This window comes from Microtus pennsylvanicus, chromosome 3 (genome assembly GCF_037038515.1).
Source record: "Microtus pennsylvanicus isolate mMicPen1 chromosome 3, mMicPen1.hap1, whole genome shotgun sequence".
Taxonomy (NCBI): Eukaryota; Metazoa; Chordata; class Mammalia; order Rodentia; family Cricetidae; genus Microtus; species Microtus pennsylvanicus.
Window position 1 is genome coordinate 37456881 of NC_134581.1, and position 20620 is coordinate 37477500.

The 20620-nt window shown below is 41.1% G+C and overlaps 1 protein-coding gene across 2 annotated transcripts in view; it reads right to left on the bottom strand.

The window, feature by feature from the left end:
• Positions 1-465: 465 nt before the first annotated feature.
• The window catches only part of Bckdhb (branched chain keto acid dehydrogenase E1 subunit beta), a 173740-nt gene continuing 153585 nt past the window's right edge, over positions 466-20620 (bottom strand). For both annotated transcript variants that reach the window (XM_075965099.1, XM_075965100.1), the window contains exons 10-11: positions 2324-2472; positions 466-735 (exon numbers count right to left, since the gene is read on the bottom strand). In XM_075965099.1, the coding sequence (XP_075821214.1) occupies positions 2332-2472 (141 nt within the window). In that variant the 3' untranslated portion in view covers positions 466-735; positions 2324-2331. The remainder of the gene's footprint in view (positions 736-2323; positions 2473-20620) is intronic.

Consider the following 20620-nt stretch of genomic DNA (forward strand, 5'->3'; position numbering starts at 1 on the left):
GGAAAGGGTCCACCTGGCAGAAGCCATCACTGCTTGCTAATATTTTTCTCTTATCTACACAGAAATAGAAATAGGAATAAATAGATATAGAATTTGTTTTGCAAACTCTTGGGGCAGGGGAAACACCTACAGTTAGAGCTAGAGCTTAACAATGTTATGGTAAACAGAAGTATGCTCTACTGAGTAAGGAAGTAATACAGAGATGATTCAATCCCTCTAGCCTAGTGGAGCCAGGTCCGCAAGTACCCTTGTTCCACCAAGACGGAGCGATGGAGAAACACATTCCAAAAGTTTTGCCAACTCAAAACCATCTTGACCATAAAGAATTAAACCAAATACAATAAAGAGGAAACGTCAGCATTTCTAGAATAAATATTTTACTTTAACTCAAATTCAGTTAGCAAGTTAACAACCCATTATTCTGCAATGAGAATCTTTTTTGCCAACTGAAGAAGACACACACAATTTGAAGGCAATGTGATTTTGCTTTATTGAATACAATACGACCCAATATTTATAGTTATGAAACAATCAGAGGGCTGCCCATGGAGCTCTTATCACACTCAATCCCCCCCAATCCACTCATATTAATACAACAAGTGATTTGCAGCTCTTCGGCCAATATCCATCATAGTTCATTTCATAAAATTATATGTAAGAAGAAAGAAGTCTAAGGATATATAAAAAAAAGTTCAGAAAAATATCTCCATATCTAGTCATAATCTTCCAGGTTTTCTGTAAAAGAAACCAGTAACAATTATAAGCATTCTTACCTCCGTGCATACTTACTTTCTTTAGCAATATATTTAACTTTCAACACAGAAAAGCTGTTTTATTCCTTTATCACATTGTTGGCATTGGCTAACATATTTTGTTTACATTTAAAATAGTATGCGCAAGCCGAATTTAAAGACAACAAAATTTATTCTAAAATATTTTAAAACTAGCAGTAAGTCAGATGGCCACATTTCCTTGATTTTCCAGCACAGAGTCCATGGAGAGACTCCCCTAGAGAGGAGAAAGATCTCCAAAGAGCCCTAGGGGCCACTGACCACAGAACCCAATACTTTGATGACATCAGAGATGCAGACTCTGTACCGACAGGGCTGTGTAGTCAATGCAGACTCTGTACCGACAGGGCTGTGTAGTCAATACCTCTAGTTGACATCTGTAACAATAGTCTCAAAACACAGCTATGAGACTGCGGAGATTGTGGGAATGTAGTAACAAAAGGGGGCATTATTTACATAAATGAGTTCTATGATCTTCTACAAGCCAGCTCTGTAACCCGCGAACAGAATTTAAGAATTGCATCATTCCGTATTATAACAGGAAAAGGCTGTTGCCACCATGCCGAATTTATTTTCCTTTTATCTTCTGAAAAATCTTGGTCTCTCAAAGTGCATTATTATTACTTTCTGGACAACTAAGATATTAAAATATAAATTCTCCAATCTCTCATCTCCTCATTTTGAAACACATTAAAAGCAGGGTGTCAGTGTTGGCAACTTCTTTATTAAAAACTTGAAAACCAAACAATTCTTAGCAATATTCTGTTTTTCCTCTTCCTAGAACAGTACTGCTCACAGGCTTGGTAAGTCCAACTTAGAAAACACTGTGAACAAATAGAATCTCTCATCCAGCTTTCACAAGACACTCATAAGCTGGGTGTGGTGGCACACGCCTGTGAGTCCAGCACTTGGGAGGCAGAGGCAGGATGATAGGAGACTTTAAGGCCAGCCTGAGCTGGAATTAGATTTTGTTTCAAAACCAAACAAGCAGGCCCTCCCTCCTACCAATTAAAATATTCACTTGTCAAAAAAGATTCTGCAAACAGCAGTAGTGCTAGGGTTTTTTTTCTTTTGATTTGTTTATTTCTTAGTAAAAATTTCTCTGTACCAGATAGGCTTTCTTGTAAAAAAAAGAAAAAGTTTTGTGGATTCCATGAAGATAAACTTAGAGTCTGATCTGTAAGGGGTCCCTTTCAAGAAACAGAAATTACGTTTCTACATAAGCAATTTTAAAAAAGCTGGAACAATACAACATGAAGGGGAAAACTGGGACCAGAGTAGAAGACAGTGTATCTGATTATTTAATACCAGCCTATAGATCTTACTACTATTGACACATGTCTACTAGGTGTAAACATGCTAGCAGAATTTTGAGCATCTTTATGAAGTAAATGCTTTGCTATGAGAGTTACTGTTCACCAAAATAGAAGACACAGGTGGCAGCTGATGCTGGGTAACGGCACAAACGCCATCTGTACACATCTGTACACATCTGTACCCATCTGTACCCATCAACAGAAGGTAGCACCTACCTCTGTGGTCAATAGTTGATCATCTTGCGAAGGGCGTCATAACACTTCCATTTGTCCGGGATATAAAATGGCTCAAAAATGTGAGGAAATGGGGTGTCATATCCACACACTCTAGATATTGGAGCCTCTAAGTTCAAGAAACATTCTTCCTACAGAGAAAGAACAAAACAGTAACATGTTTCCCCTCGCGGAAATAAAACAAATGCACTTAAAACAATTCAACTAGGTAAAACACAATTACTGCTACGGATATCAAAATGTCTCAGTATGTTGTCACTTAAAAGCAGGTATGCGTGGCATGTTGGCATGATCCCAACTTTCCTTGAAATGTTTTCATATATGCATGTGCTGCTATCGCCACATAGATCCCTCAGCAGCACCAAAGTAGGCTCATAGCAATCATACTGCAGCGAGGATGAATGCCGAGCAAGACAACACAGCAGATTCTTATAGCACTTACCCTACTGCTTGAAATCAGTGATGATGTATGCTTTCTCATGTTGCCCGTACTTTGCTTTAAATTTATAGAATGCCAGGGTATTGCTTTTGTTCATGTCTGGGGCTGCTGCTGTGCACCAACTCTATCAAGGCACTTGACTATCCTCATTACTCTCCCAACCTGGCCTGGGAAGATGCTGCTGGCCCGTGGCTACTCATGGCCCAAGTCCACTGCATGACCGGCATGTGCTAACCTCTCAGGTGTTAACCTTGAGACTCCTCACTGGGGCCGTCTCCTTTGACTATAATTTCTCAATTACACACGGAGGTGACAGAGAGATTTCCGCCCTGAGCGCCCAAAGTGATAACCTAAGCATGGCCCGTGGCCGTATTCAACTTCTTTGTCTTGAGTAGACATCTAGTACAAAAAAAAAATCTAAATTTCTGAAGAACAAACGGTGCACAAAGTCATCCTTCAGTGAAACGGCTACATAATTTTTTTATTATTAAAAATTTCTAGGGAACCCTGATTGCTCTTCGGGCTGACGAGGGAGGGGGACTTGATTGGGGGAGTGGGAGGGAAATGGGAGGCGGTGGCGGGGAAGAGACAGAAGTCTTAAATAAATAAATAAATAAAAATTTCCGCCTCCTCCCCACCTCCCATTTCCCTCCCCCTCCCTGCACTTCCCTCCCCATCCCTCTCCAGTCCAAATCCCTGCCCTGTGGGAAGTCCAAGGTCCTTCCCCCTCCATCCAGGTCCAGGAAGGTGCGCATCTAAACAGACTAGGCTCCCTCAAAGCCAGAACATCCAGTAGGATCAAAACCCAGTGCCATTGTCCTTGGCTTCTCAATCAGCCCTCATTGTCTGTCACGTTCAGAGTCCGGTTTTATTTCATGCTTTTTCAGTTCCAGTCGAGCTGGACTTGGTGAGCTCCCATTAGATCAGCCCCATAATTTTTTTAAATCAAATTTGAATAAAATGTTAAAAATGAATGATAGAAGATGTAACAAAACTACTCTGGAGAAAATATCATTAATTTTACTAGTAGCCATTATCTGAAATAAAACCCTTGGATTTAAATTAAAATAGTCTCACACTGAATGGCCTCCCATAGGATCAGCTGAATGCTCAATATTCTTACATGTCATAGTGTTTCTAAATTATCTTCTGAACAAAGATACCATGAGAGCATATTCAATCTGTATCTATCATGGAAGCTATTGTTGTCAGTATAAGTGTAATGCGGACAGAAAAGACACGCAAATCAGGTAAGTAAACTTCAGAGAGAGCTAGCTGGACATGTACAGACCTCTTCAGGGTCCCATTAGCCACAACAGCTTCAGTATCAAATGCCAAACCAGTGTTACATTTCCCGGCCACAGGAATCTCCATGATAAGCCTACGGACAACAATCAAACCAGGTCAACAAGCAGGGTGGATGGTCCTCCACTGTCTTCAATGCAACAAGGAACTTCAAAGAGAGTTAATTTGTCAATGTGGGATAGACTCAGTTTAATTTAGAGGACTCTGACTTGAATATTGCATTCTTTGTAAAAAAAAAAAAAAGACAAATCACATCCCTGACGGCCTTTGATTTCACTCCTATGCAACCAGTGATTTATAAAAAGTCACTTGCCAGTGTTACTAACATCGCTCCCTTTCGCATACTGACAATAGCAAACTTTACTGTTCTCCTAACTCAAGAATGTGATCTTTGATTTTTTCCAGGAAGTCATCTACGCATTTGCACGAGCAAACAGACAGAAAAATCTACCACTTAGTCACACTGGAACCATAAATGGTGTACCCTCCGAAGCTGGGAACGACAAGGAGGGAAAAGATTTCACTTTGTACTTTATCCGATCTATTTCAGGCTTTAGGAGACAATGCTGATCCTGCCATCAAGCGACAACGAACAAAAGAGTCAAGAATCAATTTCCGTCCGAATGAAAGTCTCTATTTTAGATTGCAGAGATCTGCGATTTTATGCTTAGCTTTTCCTCACCTCAGAAGCCACGCTCTAAGTTAAGTGAGAAGGAATTAAATGATTATATGCATAAAACTGCACTCTACAAATCACGGAAGAGAGTTCAAGGACGTTGAGCAGGAGATACTAACGGAACTTTCAGTGTAATTAGCATGTGCCCTACGGAGGTGGTCTAGCTTGAATTCTACCTTAACCAAGACCCTTTAGTTATTTCTTCCACAGACTTCAAGTGGAACACACTGTAAAGCAATTGGAAATAAGATGTCTGGATCAATCAGGTACTGATGCCCGATGACCTGGCTTATATGCAAATTACTTGTACCACTACATCCCTTTAAACTCCATCCAAACAGCACAGCCTTGGTCAGTACCAGACTTTTCATGATCTATATACACACGCCAACAGACAGAGGCAGACACACATGCGTGCACAAGCAAACACGCAAACACACACACACACACACACACACACACACACACACACACACACGAGCGTTTTGGAAAAGAAATGCCTGAATCTCATTATCAGATATACAGGCTAATGTATGAAACTAATCCTTCAAATCCTCTCTCTCCATTATAACCATACAGATACCACCATGTGTGCTAAATTTTCAAGACAATCTAAGTTAATTACATTTATCTGTTCTATTGGCTACTTAAGTACAATTGTTTGTTTTTGTTTTATTTTACTCTACTTTGGTTCTTTTTTTTTTTTTTTTTTTGAGCCAGGATCTCACTGGGCAGCCCAGGCAGGCCTTCAACTCAATATATAGACCAGGCTAATCTTGAACTCTTGCCAGTTCTAATATGTTAGGCCCAAGTGCTAAGATCACAAGTATGAGATGCATACCCAGCTTAAGCCAATACATATGGAAAAATTATATTTGCTGATATTTAACTCAGCAATAGTAAGTGCACAGAGTGAGGAATTAAGTAATGGCCTAGCCCACGGGGCTGTAAAGAAGGTTATATGTAATGTCTAGGGCAGGGCCAGAGCTGGCCTGGACCATAGTTTGTCTTTCTCCTCAGAGAGAGCAGCATGCAAGGACTGGCAGCATCCCGTTCCAACACGGCCACCATGTAGCAAGGGCCAATAAAGAATCCACACAGGAGCCACAAGAGGCTTTCCTCGGGCCATCGGAGGTCCGGTGAGAGGATGGCTGGGAACCCTGATGTCATACAGTGACAGCTGCGTACTGTTTGCTCATGGCGAGTCCTTCTAGAGGACCTGCGTGAAACTCCAAAACGGCCTGCGGATTTACTTCCGAACAGTGCTTTTACAACTGTGAGGCTTTTTCCCCCTAAAATATGTTAATAAGAACAGCGACAGCGCTCACAATGTGCCAGGCTCTGTGCTCAATGAACTATGTGTTTTACGTCCTTTTATTCCATTTCCTGAGCAAGGAGACTTAGGAAACTGTCTGAGGTCAAATATTTACTTGCACCGATAAGCAGAATCCAAGCGCCGCTGCAAAGTCTGTGGTCTCAGTCTCTCCTCTTCAAACTTAGATTTATTACTTTAAATTTCTTTTATTAAAAATCTATGTTGGGGGGATTTTCGTGCCATAGAGTGCACGTGGAGCTCTGAGAACGACCTCCGGGAGTCGGTTTTCTCCTCCTGCCACAGGTTCTGGGAACCGAACTCGGGTCATCCGGCTGAGATGGCAAGTGCCTTTATCTGCTGAGCCACCTCGGCAGGCCTAGATGGACTAATTTTGAAAATAGAATAATGACAGAAAAAATGAATTAGGAATGCATTCTAAAAGGAAAAATTGAACGCAGCTTGGGTTACACAGTTTTACAAGAGTACTGAATGGTGCAAAGCGTTAATAGTGCCAGACAGGCTTGGAAGTCTCTACCCCGTCGTAAGAAGGGTGAAGACCATGTAACGTGAAGAAAATGAACGCACAAGTGTGCGTGAAGGTAAAACGCGAGACAAGAAACACATGTCCAGGGACTGGGAGCCTCTGCGCTCCTATGAGATCTGAGCAAGCACAGTTCCCGTTATTTACGTATTAGCCATCTGGATTGCTCTGCACACCACAGCCAGGGAGGAAAACAAGCACTCTAAAATAACTCCAAATCACTAATATCATGGGCACAGGCAAAACATGTCTTCATTTGCCCAATTCCTATAATATAAAAGACACATGTATTTCCTTGTTTTGTTTTTGGAAAACAAACATCATGAGATCAGAAGTGACAGAGATTCTTTGAAGTTTTAAGCAGGTAAGAAAAAACAATTATAAATTCATGGAATTGGGTCCATTATAGTTTAAGGTATAGAAAATATTACTGAGATTTTAGCTATCCTGCATTTATGTCTGTATTTTGCTAGATGTAAGTGCACTTGGGTGTGTCCCACGTTGAAATCTTCCTTAGTTCCTATGTTAGTTTTATTTGGACATGGAGGCTGGGGAAGCAGACTAGGGTTAGATGAGGTCATGAAGATAACCCCATCATGGACCCCTTGAAAACAGCAGCAACTTTAAAAAAAGAAGAGAGATTGAACATAGCGCTATTGCTAGGTGTAGCCATAACATCCTCCAAGATGTTATGTCATAATAATGGCCGTCAGCAGATGCCCAAACAATGCAATTAAACTTTCCAGCCTCGAAAAACAAGAGCTACTTTAGCTATTCCTATAAAGTCAACAGTCTCCAGTATTTTTTTACAGCAACAGGAAAACAGACTGAGATAGTAATAAATATTGTATATGTGTGTATACATATATACATATACATTTGCATAAATACATGTTAGGGCTTTCATGGAATCTCTCGAAACCTCACAATAGATGACATCATTTTCCTCATTAAAAAATTAAGTTCAGCAGCCACTGATTTTCCTGTCTCCCTGAAAAGACTATTTAAGCACTCCAGAACACTGCGGCTACTTCAGTAGACCTCAGCAAATCTTTAAGTTGTTTTTATGGTAGGGTTGCATAATATAATTGGCATAGCATGGAATCTGGAATTGTAGCTGAGGAGAATCTTTATTCTGGTATGATTTAATCTTTCCAAGTCTCCATAAGCAAAAGCCAATTAAAATACTTTGTATGTTGCATTATTGCAGAATGGTAGTTTTCTACCATTCTGTAGCTCTTGCCTATTTGCCTCTTTAGATGTGCAGTAACATATGAAAGGTTGCTTATTTTCATGCCTGATATGTCAGAATAATCTCTGAGTTTTTGTTTTCCTCTTAAGATTTTCCAAGTTAAAGAAGTCCCTTATCTATAATAAAGCAGGGATCTGAAGCACCATTGAAGAAATATTCTGCTATGCAAACAATCAAACCTGAATTGTGTCAGCCACAAAAGCACACATCCCAGCAGCTCCTTGCAAGGCCTTAAAATGCCTAAGAAATCACCCTAGATACATTAAGAGGCCCTTAAAGGAGGGTGGAGGTAGCTATACTGGCCCACTGAACAGGCTGCACTTGGCCCACAAGTCAGAGTCTAGTGTTGCCACCTGGTGGGGAGCATAGATCCTGGCTACTAATTGCTAAGCCCTTGAGCTAGTGACAAATCAAAGTGTCGTGAGACAGGTAAATCAAGACCTCAAGAAATGGTTAAAATATCCTGCATTCCAAAAGAACTTCTCTCCGCGTGGTGAGGCCATGAAAACGGGATATGTCACCACACAGATGATGCAGTCCAGTGGATTAGAGGATGTCATGACGGCTAAACACTTGGGAAACTAGTCAAGAGGAGGATACAATACTATTCGGTGTGTCTTTTACACACCCCTTCGGTTTTTGTTTACGTTTTTAATTCAAGGCCATTCCAGGCTCACATTTCTTTCTAAGAGGAATTCTGGAATAATGTGTACTCAATTCTTCTGGTGACAGAAAGTTGGATGTAGCCCATTGTGCGAGACTCACCACCACCAAGAGCTGGAAAGCTGTGAAGCCAAGTCCAAAGAGAACGTAGAAACTATAGGCCTTTCCTATGTGTTTTGCTTTCTTACAGCTAGTATTCTGGCTGATAAAACTGCTGCACAAGTATTAACTAATTTTTCTGTGCACTTAATGGAATTTGAGGAGAGCAGAAATAGTGGAAACACCTGGTTAAGTCAAATGGACAGGTGTCACTGGTAGGGTCTAGTAGATCAGGCTTCCATGGTCTCATAAGAAGAAACATTACTCTATAACCTAATTCCAAAGGAAAAAACAGAAGATTTCATTTTAATTGGCTTTGTTAACAAACCAGTCGAGTACTGAAGGTCCCTGAACAGCACCCATGTCACTGTGAACATGTAAACTATAGATTATATTTCACGTGAGGGTGGGAGTAGATTAAGTTGTGGCTGTCAGGAGCACTGAATGAGGCAGACAGATCAAAGAAGTATGAGCCATTTCTAGGAAACTGTAGTTTGAAACAGCTTGAAGTGATCTGTGAGTGTAGTGGCATTCGCACTTACGCCCTAATATAATTTGGTCCACGTTAATTTACTATTAAGTAACAACAGATTTCTTTCTAAATAGTGCTCGCTGTTTAGACGCACATAACTAGAAGCACAAGAGTTAAATCCCAAAAACACAAAGAAGACTAAACTAGTTTTCCAAAATTACATGTAGTGGATAGCCTGAAAGTCCACGAACTTTATATTAATCCCAGTTATGTAAGGCTAGACATCACCCAGCTTCCAAATATTATCACAGAATATTTGTTTTAAATCTGCCATGAAAACTTGCCCAGAGTCAAAACATGAGTTTCAGCAAATGAGAGGCAGGACTCTGATGTCTTGAATCACACTTCCCCCAACACATGAGTCACGGGGACCTGCAGAGGGCCCTGTGCCAGCAGTTCCAAATTACTGAACTAAATAAATGCAACTGCACCGATGTTCAGTTAAGCTAAAGCTTTAAACACTGTGCATGATGTTTTTGAAACAGAGCTTAAACTACATATATGCTATAATGTGCCAATTTTCCATGGGATTAGAATGAAAGTCATTCTTCAGTAGTCACAGGGTCCCACCCTAAACCCAGGTCAGCAGGATATCCTCAGAAATGAGAGGTGTGTGTCCTTGTCCCAGTAGTCTGCACAGGTGATGCAGACCACTAACACCAATACGACTCAACAAGACACTGTATGAACGATATCATTTTACCCAGATTTAGAAAATGCTGGAAAATATTACTGCTAAACCAAACTATTTCGGCAGAGTTTCTAAGTGTAAAAATCATAGTCATAACTAAATTCAAATCTGAGGTCTCTGTTATATAACCTCACTGACACATCTTCAATGTCTGCCATTAGGACTCCATTTCTTCATCTTTAACACGAGATTCTACTTAAATTCCAAATCTACTCTTAAAATGGAATCTTATTTTCTGAAGCTGGAAACACACTGTTTCAGACACCATGGGTTTCCCTGGATACAGCCAAGCTACCTAACACCCAGTTGGAAATGACATTAAACAGGCAAAGAAATGCTTCGCAATTCAGAGTCACAATATGCCACAATATTAACATCTTAATATGAAAATCTCAGCGACTCTTGATGTATTGCCTGTACAGACTGAAGTAGTACAAATTCTAAAATCACAATTATATATTAAATCAATGCCTCATATACTAATATAAAAAGGGTTGTTATAGAGATTAGATTCCTGCTTTCCAAGCTTGTTTTTAAATTTTGCTATTTTAAAATAAGAGCTGATGAAAACAAGGTCATGATAACCCATTCTTTCACTTAGAATATATCTAAAAGTATTTTTTTAAACATGATACCTCACTACTATGGACTAGGGACCCAGACATTTTAAAATATCAGCTTGTTTTAATTTTCATGAATTCTAAACCAGGCATCACAAACATTAAAACCTAGCACCTCATCAATACAACTTCGGTTTCCTAGTTAAAACCTGCAAAGGTTTTGTCCAACTTCAGAATTCCCCCTGGAGTCCCAAACTATGACCTGGGATGCTCACCATTTTCAATAAATGACAGAGTAAAACTAATGACTCAAAATTAATTTCATCATTAAATCCCCCTGCAACAAAGGTACAGCCTCTGAGGCTGGTTAGGGGCTTCACGATTTCTCAGCTCAAGACCGAGACTCCTTTGAGATAAAGTATGTGCAATTTGACATGTAGAATGAACGGGGACGCAAGGCTTTTGTTAAAATATGTTATACGCGGAAAGGGGGGAAGGCAAGGCTCTCAAATTTCCACAGACGCCAAAGCTTCTCAAATTTTATAGTTCAAATTCTTCCTATAGAAAAGAGCACGAAAGAAGCCAGCAGCGGCATGAGGAGGCGGAATTTCCTTAGGATGCGGACACATAATGATAAACATAAGGGAGCGGCAGTTCGGAGTCTCTTCGGGAGCAAACAGCTCTGTTCTCCATAAGGTAGGATTCCTGGTCTGCTTGGCACCTGGAAATTAAAATCCTCCTCAAAAGTGACTCTGGGTGATCTCAGAAAGCCATGCTTCTGCAGGTTTTTCCACAAAGGTCTTGGTGTCGCAGTCTACGACCGCCAGATGGTCAGAAGTCGGGCTTTAGACATCATCCCAGCTAAGGCGACCTTTGCCTGAAAGGAGATGCCTTGCTTAGGGTTTGAGCTGCCGAGTAAGTTAGAAGTTGTCGTTCCTCTACTTCTGCAACCTGTTCTGAAGTCTCAAGCCTAGCCATAAAGTGAAACTAAAAGGAACAGATGGATTCCTCTCCAACTGTCCCCTGCTTTGTAAAAAGAAAATCTGAGAAACTGGATTTTTTTTTAAAGGTGGCTAAAATAAGCTATTTCAAAAATTAGTCTTGATAAAACATCAAGGTTTTGAAAAGCTGTTTTTTCTTTTTCTTTAAACACGTTAAATTTCTACATTGCTGTTTATGTTTAAACAAGCGTGAAAATAGCTTGCTAAACATACACATGCAGAAAACAAGCTGGGGGCGAGTGACCACGTAACACGTATGCGTGATGCCAAGCGTGTCAATGCTTTATGAAATGAAACACTTCTCTTAAAAATTACGGGTGCCATAGCAACGTAACCTTTCCAGTTTGATTTTTCTGAATATATTAGGCCGAGTTATTCTTCAGCAGTTTGACTCTAGCCACTAGATAGATTACTTTAATTTTAACAGCAAAGCGTAGCAGAAATCAATGGTAGGTGTTGTTAGCCATCATTTGGAAGGTATTTGGTCGGAAACGTGATGCTGTTCTTGTCTGCTGCGACTCGTAAACTTGTCTTTGTCCTCATGAAATCTAGTCACCGAACGAGTAACAAATTAAATTCGTGGTAGAGATATATGACAAGAGCAAGAAAGGGGCATGGGAAACCCTCATTATTCAGACGCATATGACTTCAGTATCACGCTAAGCTTAGCCTGCTCACGAAAACAAAGCCAGCAATTACAACGGTTGCTAGTATCGAATTCAAATGAAATGTGGAATTCAAAGTGCATTTTTTCTCCCCACTGATGTTTCTGCCTTTAAAACTGGTTATATCTTACAACAACACTTTTCAGGTTGAATGCCTATGAATTTCAAACACATTTTCCTGTCAGTATTTCAGGAGTCAAGAAATGGTTCACTTCCATGTCATTCTGTACTCCCGCGATTGAGAAAATTAGGTGCTGATAAGATGATTTCGGCTCTGCACACAGCCTTACGGAGGCTGTACTGCATGCTCAGTGAAGATATCCTTCCAATGAAGAGGATAAAATCAAGATTTAACAGAGGGGTGGCTGGCGACTGACATCAGGCTCTCTTAACACCTTCAGAGTCAAGTGTAGAAACGGCTGACGAAAGGCGCTGTTAGCAAGGGGCTTGAGATGACCTAAGTTAGCAGCGATGTAAAAGCTAACATTCACATGTTTTCTTTAGATATCTCAGATCATTTACTTACTGCCATCTTCCTCGTTTAAGTCTGCTTACTAACTTGGGACTGAGTTCCAAAAATTAAATCAGGTCCTCTAACGACAAAATCATGAAAATACTGACCCACTGGCACCCCGGGGGCCACAGGGGTTCACATACCGGTCATATATCATGGCTAATGATGTACCTAACAGCCTCAAACAATCTGGCATATAATCAACACATGCAAGGAGCAGCCAGAAAGCCAATATGGAGAAATACAGAGAGGGAGGAAAAACGAAACTGTTGATGTGCCTATGAGCTCAAGGGAGGAGCATGCATACGTACACACAGAAGCAGGCCTGCCACGAACTAACCCAAACTAAAGAGTAACTAAATGGAAGCTCCTCTCCAATACAAGTTAGCATTAACTACCTATACAGTCTGATTTAATCCTTGCATCATCTCTATGTGCTGGTGGGAAGCAGAGGAAAGAGCCGAGCTCACACAGGTAGGCACACGTTGCCGGCTATCTGAACCAGTGGCGCTCACCTATCACACGGGCATCATGAGAGACTCAGGTAGTCAAAGACACTTGCTTGGACCCAAAGTCACTCTGTAGTTACCGCCACTACGGCACCTGTGAACAGGATTCGTGGTTTCTTTCAAGATGAACTGGGATCATTTTATTTTTTTAAGTTTTATAAGAAGCAGAAGAGTTGGAGTCAGTTGTGAGGAAGAGGGCTCAGACAGTGGGAACTAAACAGCGCTCTAATCAGAATCACAGCAAGCCAAGCTTAAGTTTGCAGGCTAAGACTTTTTTTTTTTTTTGCAAAGGCTTTCTGAGAAGATGAGCATGGGAGGAATTTGTTTGTAGCTAATTCTGAGCAGGTTGCATTAAAATGTGAACGTGAGAGCTCAACTCGATTTCGGTTTCTGGCCAGCCATGGAAGTTTGACAGTTTCTACAGAGTTTCCAATCATTAAAGCACTCCATAGGGAAACGAAATCTGTTCCCTTTCATTTATTTCCTCCTTTACAAGACAGTCTAGGTGAATTTATGTAACTAAGTACTTTGATTAAACTATGACAACTTTTTGATAGGCTGGTGAAATACTTTAAATGAGCACAGGTTGCAAATCTTACCTTGGCTTCACCTTAAATTGGAGAATAAAATTTAATCTCCTCACAGTAAATAGTTTATAGCTGTTCTCCACAATTAACTCATTTTTTAGGACTCTACCACTGGAAAATCAAATTTCTAAAGTATTTAAATAAATGAGAATTAAATTAAATGCTTCCCCCCTTTTTTTTCTCAATCAAAACAACAGACAACAGAACAAGCCACTGAAATTACAATCTTAAAGCCAATGTAAACGTAAGTGTGACACAGGGTCCCTGTCTCAGAGTGCAGACGCCAGAAACAGTCCGTGCTTACTGGCACAGCCCCACGGTGACAATAAGTGTTTACTAGAGAGCTCTGGGCTCCCCTTGGCAGCGGAAAGCTGCCTGAACATATACATAAGTTTCATCTACGGACACTGTCGTGTGCCGATGGAACCATCCCCAGCATTAAAGCAAATAAATCCTAGCTCACTGACTGGACATTCCAGACACCCCTGGAAAAGTTTCACTTCTAAAAGTGCTCTCTCTTTGTGTGCATGTGTTCTGTATACATATGTATGCATGTACACACAAACATATATATATGTACACACATACATGCATATATGTGTGTGTGAGAGAGAGAGAGAGTGTGTGTATGCAAGTGTATATGTATTAAGAGTTTCCGATGCATTCAAGTCACACTGCCTTCAATTCCCAGCCCCCAAAACGAGCATGCTTCCATGTGATATAACAAATCGCTAACCCACAAGGATTTTCCCTAGGTTTCCTCCAAGGCTAATTACGTAGCAAATCTAATTAAGTTCGTATGATTCATCTCAGCAGCAGGTACTTTAGTTACTTCGGCCCTGCCAAGAAGGGGTCTGAAGCGTGTGTTCTCCCTCCAAAATAATCACGCTGTGTGCCAAACTGATAACCATTAAACACAGCTGCGGCGCAAATGTGCGGTCTCGGCCCTGTAAATACAGTGTTCGCACATCAATCTGCACTCCGAGCCATTGCTGGTTCAGAACTACCGCCTGTGCACGAGGTGCTGCTGCAGGGTACTCTGTGCTGGTTCAGAACTACCGCCTGTGCACGAGGTGCTGCTGCAGAGTACTCTGTGCACGGAGGTCCATCTGTGGTTTCACTAGTGGCTTTGTAGCGACAGGGGAATTCCCTGCTCTTAAGAGCACACCTCGCAACTGAAAACCTCAAACACTGAAATGCATTGGACCAACACCTTGTTGGACTGCTTTGCTTAAGTTCGATAGCTGTACGAATAAGAACATAGCGTTTTTTTTGTGTATTTGAGAGTGCATTCACAAAGTAGTCCACATGGAAGATAGTTAACCTCATTCTTGAAGAAAATCGCAAAAATTCATCACCACAAATTGTTTTTAACTCCAGTTCTTAAAAGTACAAAACAAAGACATGACAAACTCACGCTGCAGAAACTGAACTCCTCTGTATTTGAGTAAAGCAAATAATTTCCTTTGTGGAGGGGTGCTCCAAACTCAGTGGGTTGTGGGTTGTTTAAGGCCATGATCGCATTTGCTCCAGAGACTGCGAGATCACCATGGCAACTACCCTTCCCCAAGACACGCAAGAACCAGAGTTCTGAAAACATGCTCCCCTTTCTGCACTGATAACGATATGACCTAGGTTTAAGAACAAAATCCACCTATTTTTGTGCAAAGCTAACAGTGTGTTTGCTGACCAAATCACTGCCGTAGAATTCAGCTTTGTTAATGAAAGGAAAAACAGTGAAACCAGCCATTGTGTGCCAGTTTCGAAACAAAGCAAAATTTGTGACTTCAGTAAGTCGGGATTGTTACAGTTGGAGTAGCTAAGTGTGTGGGCCCAGGCCGAAGAAGAATGGCCGTTAGAGAGGAAAGAGCTTATCACAAGCAAAGCTGGCAAGCAGGAACGCCATATGCTTCCCCAGAGCTCTTGGAGTGTCTCAAAAGGGGCACACATTTCAATAGTTGTATTAACTATCTCTAGTTGTTCCTAGCTGTCTCATTCTTGTTGTTCAGGGTAAGTGCAGGGTAATACAGACTTCCGAGTGAAGTATCTCACTTTACTTTCTTTATTGGGTGAGGTATGGCTTGCTAACTAAGTGTTGACTCAGTCTAAACGTGCAAAACCAACAGTGCAGAGTATACACTGTCTCACAAGCCTTTATATTAGCGGTGCTCAGCTCGACCAGAGCTTCACCTTGAGACACTAAAGAGCTTAGTTACTGCAAGCGCGCAAGCGTGCACACGCGTGCGCGCGCGCACACATACACACACACACACACACACACACACACACACACACACACACACACAAACAGCCTGAAGATAATTTTCACTCCTTAGCAATGCCTAAACACCCTCTCCTTCCTGGAACAGATGCTACACTGTTGCCCCCATGATCACACGCCCTGAATGAGTTTCCTAGATCCCTAAGATTACTCTTGTCACCTTGCTCCCCCAAGCCCAGAACAGATGTGTGTCAAGGAAAGGACAAAAAAAAGGGGGGGACAAAATCATTGCCTTCAGTAAAGCCTCTTTAATCTAAAATCATTCCTTATTTTCCTGTTTCCTGCCATGGTCAAACAGTCCACCTTCCAAATTTAGCTGAAATGCCCTTTTCCAAGAAGCCATCGGGGACTTAATAATGAAAATCTTTTACAAATGTGTTCATTTTTCTCAATTATTATTAGTTAAATATGAGGCCCCAGTTTATCCCTCCCTGTATGCACAGGAAACATGTTTAAGAGGCACTGAAAAGGAAGGGGATTCCAAAGGAGGGGTGCAGGAGGTAGATGGGGACCACCAGATGGCCACCATACCAGCCATGACAGGAAGACAGCTGCAAGTGTTTCTGCTATTTCACACATCAAACTGTACCGAGTCCATACGTGTAGCTCTCGGGGCTCCTTCACGGGGAATCTAAAGGTATCGTCAGCGACGCTGCTGCTTCAGACGGCCACAGTGATGACAGGAGCAAGCGAAGGGGCGCAGTGGTCGCTAGCAGGTTGGAGGCCTTAGCAATTGGAGGGCGATGACCTCATTCTCTTAAAAATATCCGGATGAAAACTAAAATGGCCACTTGAGAAAGTCCAGAAAACAAAATTGAGGATTTTAGAATTAAAAATATTTCTCTATGGTTTGTGGCTAAATGGAATGCTTTCTTGGCGAATGTTCAAATATCTTTTCTCTGCCAGTAATCTAATATATTTATTGTTGTATCCAGGGCCCTAATGCTAATATTACTCTCCCATTTACTCATGCTACTGCTTTCTTTCTCTGTTTTTTCTCCCCCAGTGTTGAGTTTTTAATGAATATCTATTGTAAAGGCGAAGACTCAAAACCAAGTAACCTAGCAACGCACACAGAGGCCGTACGGTTAATGCCGCCTGCTGCTCGTCTGGCAGAAGTATGTTTCTACCATGCATACACCGATAGCCGTGTGCTTTACTGAGAGGCATGGGAGGAAATCCATTCTCTCTCACCGGCACCCCCGGTGCTTCCAGCTGCCAAGGTTGATTACGATGCAGCAGATTGTGAGCTGAGCCCATCAGAGTTCTGTTACCTGAAAAACTCAAGGGACTGTGAAGTAACCCATAAACTGAAGGCCAGATAGAAGCAGAAAGCTGTCTATGTAGCCAATTATACAAAGTCCATAAGGGCATGCTTGCTTCTCCTTAGTATTTAAAAATTCTGATTTTTAAAAGTTCTGGCTGTTTGAAAATTCTATTATCTGGCCTCTGGGTATGCACTAATTTCTTAGACCATTTAAGTAATTTACAACTAGCTTTTTATTCATGTTGTGAAAACAGGTTCTCTGTGCCAAGAATGATGAACAACTCACCATCTCTGATTGTTGGGCTAACATTGTGCTGGAACACAAGAACCTGAGTCCTTGTCCCCTCAATCTGTTGTAAGTAGGTGAATAACAGTATGGCTCTCCCTCTCCCACTCAGCCCTGCATACTGTGGATCCACCAACAGAAGGGCAAAAGAATTCACACGTCAGGGATGGGAGAAGCAAATGTCCTAGCATTACCACACAGATATCAGTGCTGGGTTCCATCAGCAGAAGGCAAACCACAGTCTGGCAGCCATCAGACGTGCAGCGAAAGGCTTGCCTGAAAAATCTGAATTCTTGCTTATCTTCACACCTCTTGGGCTAGGAGAACAATGGAGGTTTAAGAGTCCTTAGACCATTGATAAGGGAAACGAAAGCTAGAAAGATATGAACAAGAAGAACCCAGCCTTGAATTCCTGGCAAAATGTTAGAGTCAGAAAATTTTCAACACTAAAATAGCAGGGGTAGGGGGCTGAGGAGGAAGGGAAAACTATGAATGGCTACAGAGTTAAGTCTGCCGAGTACCCAGGTCACAGTGCAAAGAAAAACTGGCCGTACTGGGAAAATGATCTTAGCATCATAACTAAGTAGGAGAGGAAAAACACACCCATGGGAAAACTATAGAGAAACTACAGAGATGGCGGAGAAAGCACTGTCTCTTTTTATGAGAAAACCCCACAAAGTTTAACAAAATCATCCAGAGAAAAGGGAAGGAAAAAAATATAATGTCTGGAGGCTAAAGCGGGTTCACTTTTTTTGTGGGTAGATGAGACTCTCTGGGAAATTGTAAGATGTCATATATTTAGTAAAAAGAAGGCACAGAATACGCTAGAAGCAAGCATTATAAGCCACAAATCTGACAAAGTTCTTACATTACAAAATGTATAAATAAGTCTCAGGACTTAACTGTAAAACAAGAAACAGAAAAAACAAAATACAGAAAAACAATTAGAATGTGGTGGGAAAATGTTGGAACAGACATTTCTCCAAAGAGGAAATATAGATGACCAACAGTCACATGAAAAGATGTTCCACAGAGTGAGACACGTGTTTGTGTATGTGTTTGTATGTGTGTGCGCATGAGCACACACACATGCATGTGCACACACGTGCGTCTCAGCGATAAGAACATGAGATGGAAGCATCGCTCTAACAAACATTTCGGCAGTTCCGGCACAGTTTCTTATACAAATAAATACGCACTTCCCGAGACTGCAGTCAAACTCCTGGGCAGTTATCCCAGAGAAATGAAAAGTTATGTCCACACAAAAACATGCACACAAATATTCACGACAGCCTTTTCATAACAGCAAAAGAAAAAACTGGAAGGGACCCAAATGTCCGTCAAAGAGTGGGTGATGGAAGAACTATGGTGCAGTCACGCCATTAAAAACTAATCAGCAATACCGAAATCTACCGATCCAACCTGGGTGAGCCCACAGACATAGGCTTACGGGGGAAAGTCTCGATGACTGGCCTTACGATTCCATCTACACACACAACCTTAAACTGAGAAAACTGTAGACACGGAGAAAAGATGTGTAGCTGCTAGCATTCTGGGGAGCTGGGTACAAATACAAATGTATAGAGCAAGGTAGTTTCGTGTGCTGAAAGAGTTCCAGGTCTTGTGGCAGAAAAAGCTACTTAAATCTGCATGGGGTAAAACCGGATAAAGCTAGATGCTTACATACAGAACATGCAGTCACACACAGAACATACAGTTACATACATAAATGCACATTCGGCAAATGGTGAAAACCGAGGGAGGCCTATAGTCTAATTCATACTTTTATATCCATGTCAAATGTCAGGTCCAACATTTTAATAAGGTTCTATAATTCCATAAAATAACACAACTGAAAAAGGTTCGGGGAAGGGTTCTCAGGACAATACGTACCATATTTTTTGCAACATCCTGAGTACCTATAATTATTTCAAAACATTTTACAGATTTAAAAATGCATGTAAATTAAAAAAATATATCCCTGTTGATCTGTGGCTTTTAGAACAAAGGCAGGAGATGCATAAGGGAAGAGAAGGAATGGGAAACAGAGGGAATCCCTGCGTCTTCTCATGCATTTTGTCAGTAGCATCTCAAACACCACACTCAATACTTAATCTTCCAAGTCTTCATTTCATCTTTGTAGCAACCATAGCCTATCCCACAGCCTTCTAGAACTTGAGTGTATTAATTTCAATGAGGTCCAGCACACATTTAGTATAAAGTAGCTGCTGAAAATATGTGCTTTATTATTTCTTTAAGTATCCTGCCCTGTAGTGAAGCAGATGAACAGACAAATGAACATCAGGTCACAAACCCACAATAAAGGTATAAATCTAAAACCTGCTCTATTCTCCCTATCTAAACGAAATCCCCCAAAATGTAGGACTTCTTGCCTTAGTAACATTAGGACTCTGCTACAATAGCCTTCCGGCAGAACCCTGTCCTTTAAAATAACCTTTTTGTCTCAGGATAGTTTGAAATATACAGAGTAATTATCATAATAGTCCACAGAGTGCCTAGAAACAACAGCTTTTACTGTCAGTGTCTAATAGTACAATGCATCTGTTGCAATGGACTGGCCAGAACTGATACCTCACCGTTCACTAAGGTTCAATCTGCACCCAGGTTTTCACATCTGGTTTAAGAGCCTTCTTCCATTCCAAGTTCCATCTAAGAAGCACACTCTATTTTTTTTCTTCACTTCTTTAGGATGCCCTAGGCTGTAACCACGCTTCAAATTTCCCTCATTTTGACAATTTTGAAGCTTTTGAGGCACACTAGCCATTCTGTATATTGTCACTCGGTGGGATTTTTCTAATGTTTCTTTCATAGTAGGATTGTGGTTATAAGGTTTCCACTTAAATATTTAATCCCACATTGGACAGAAATAATAGGAGTTTAATGATTTAAACTTGTAGAAACGGCAGTAGCTTTCTGCTCACTGTGCTTTTAAGTAACTAGCTGCTTAGGGCACATCAAACTTCTTCTCGACACAGTCCTTTATCATTAAACAGATGAACTCTTAAAGTCTGTCCATCACGGTGCGTCAACAGCCACAAACGCAGAAACACAAATGCTGTCTCATATAGGCGAACT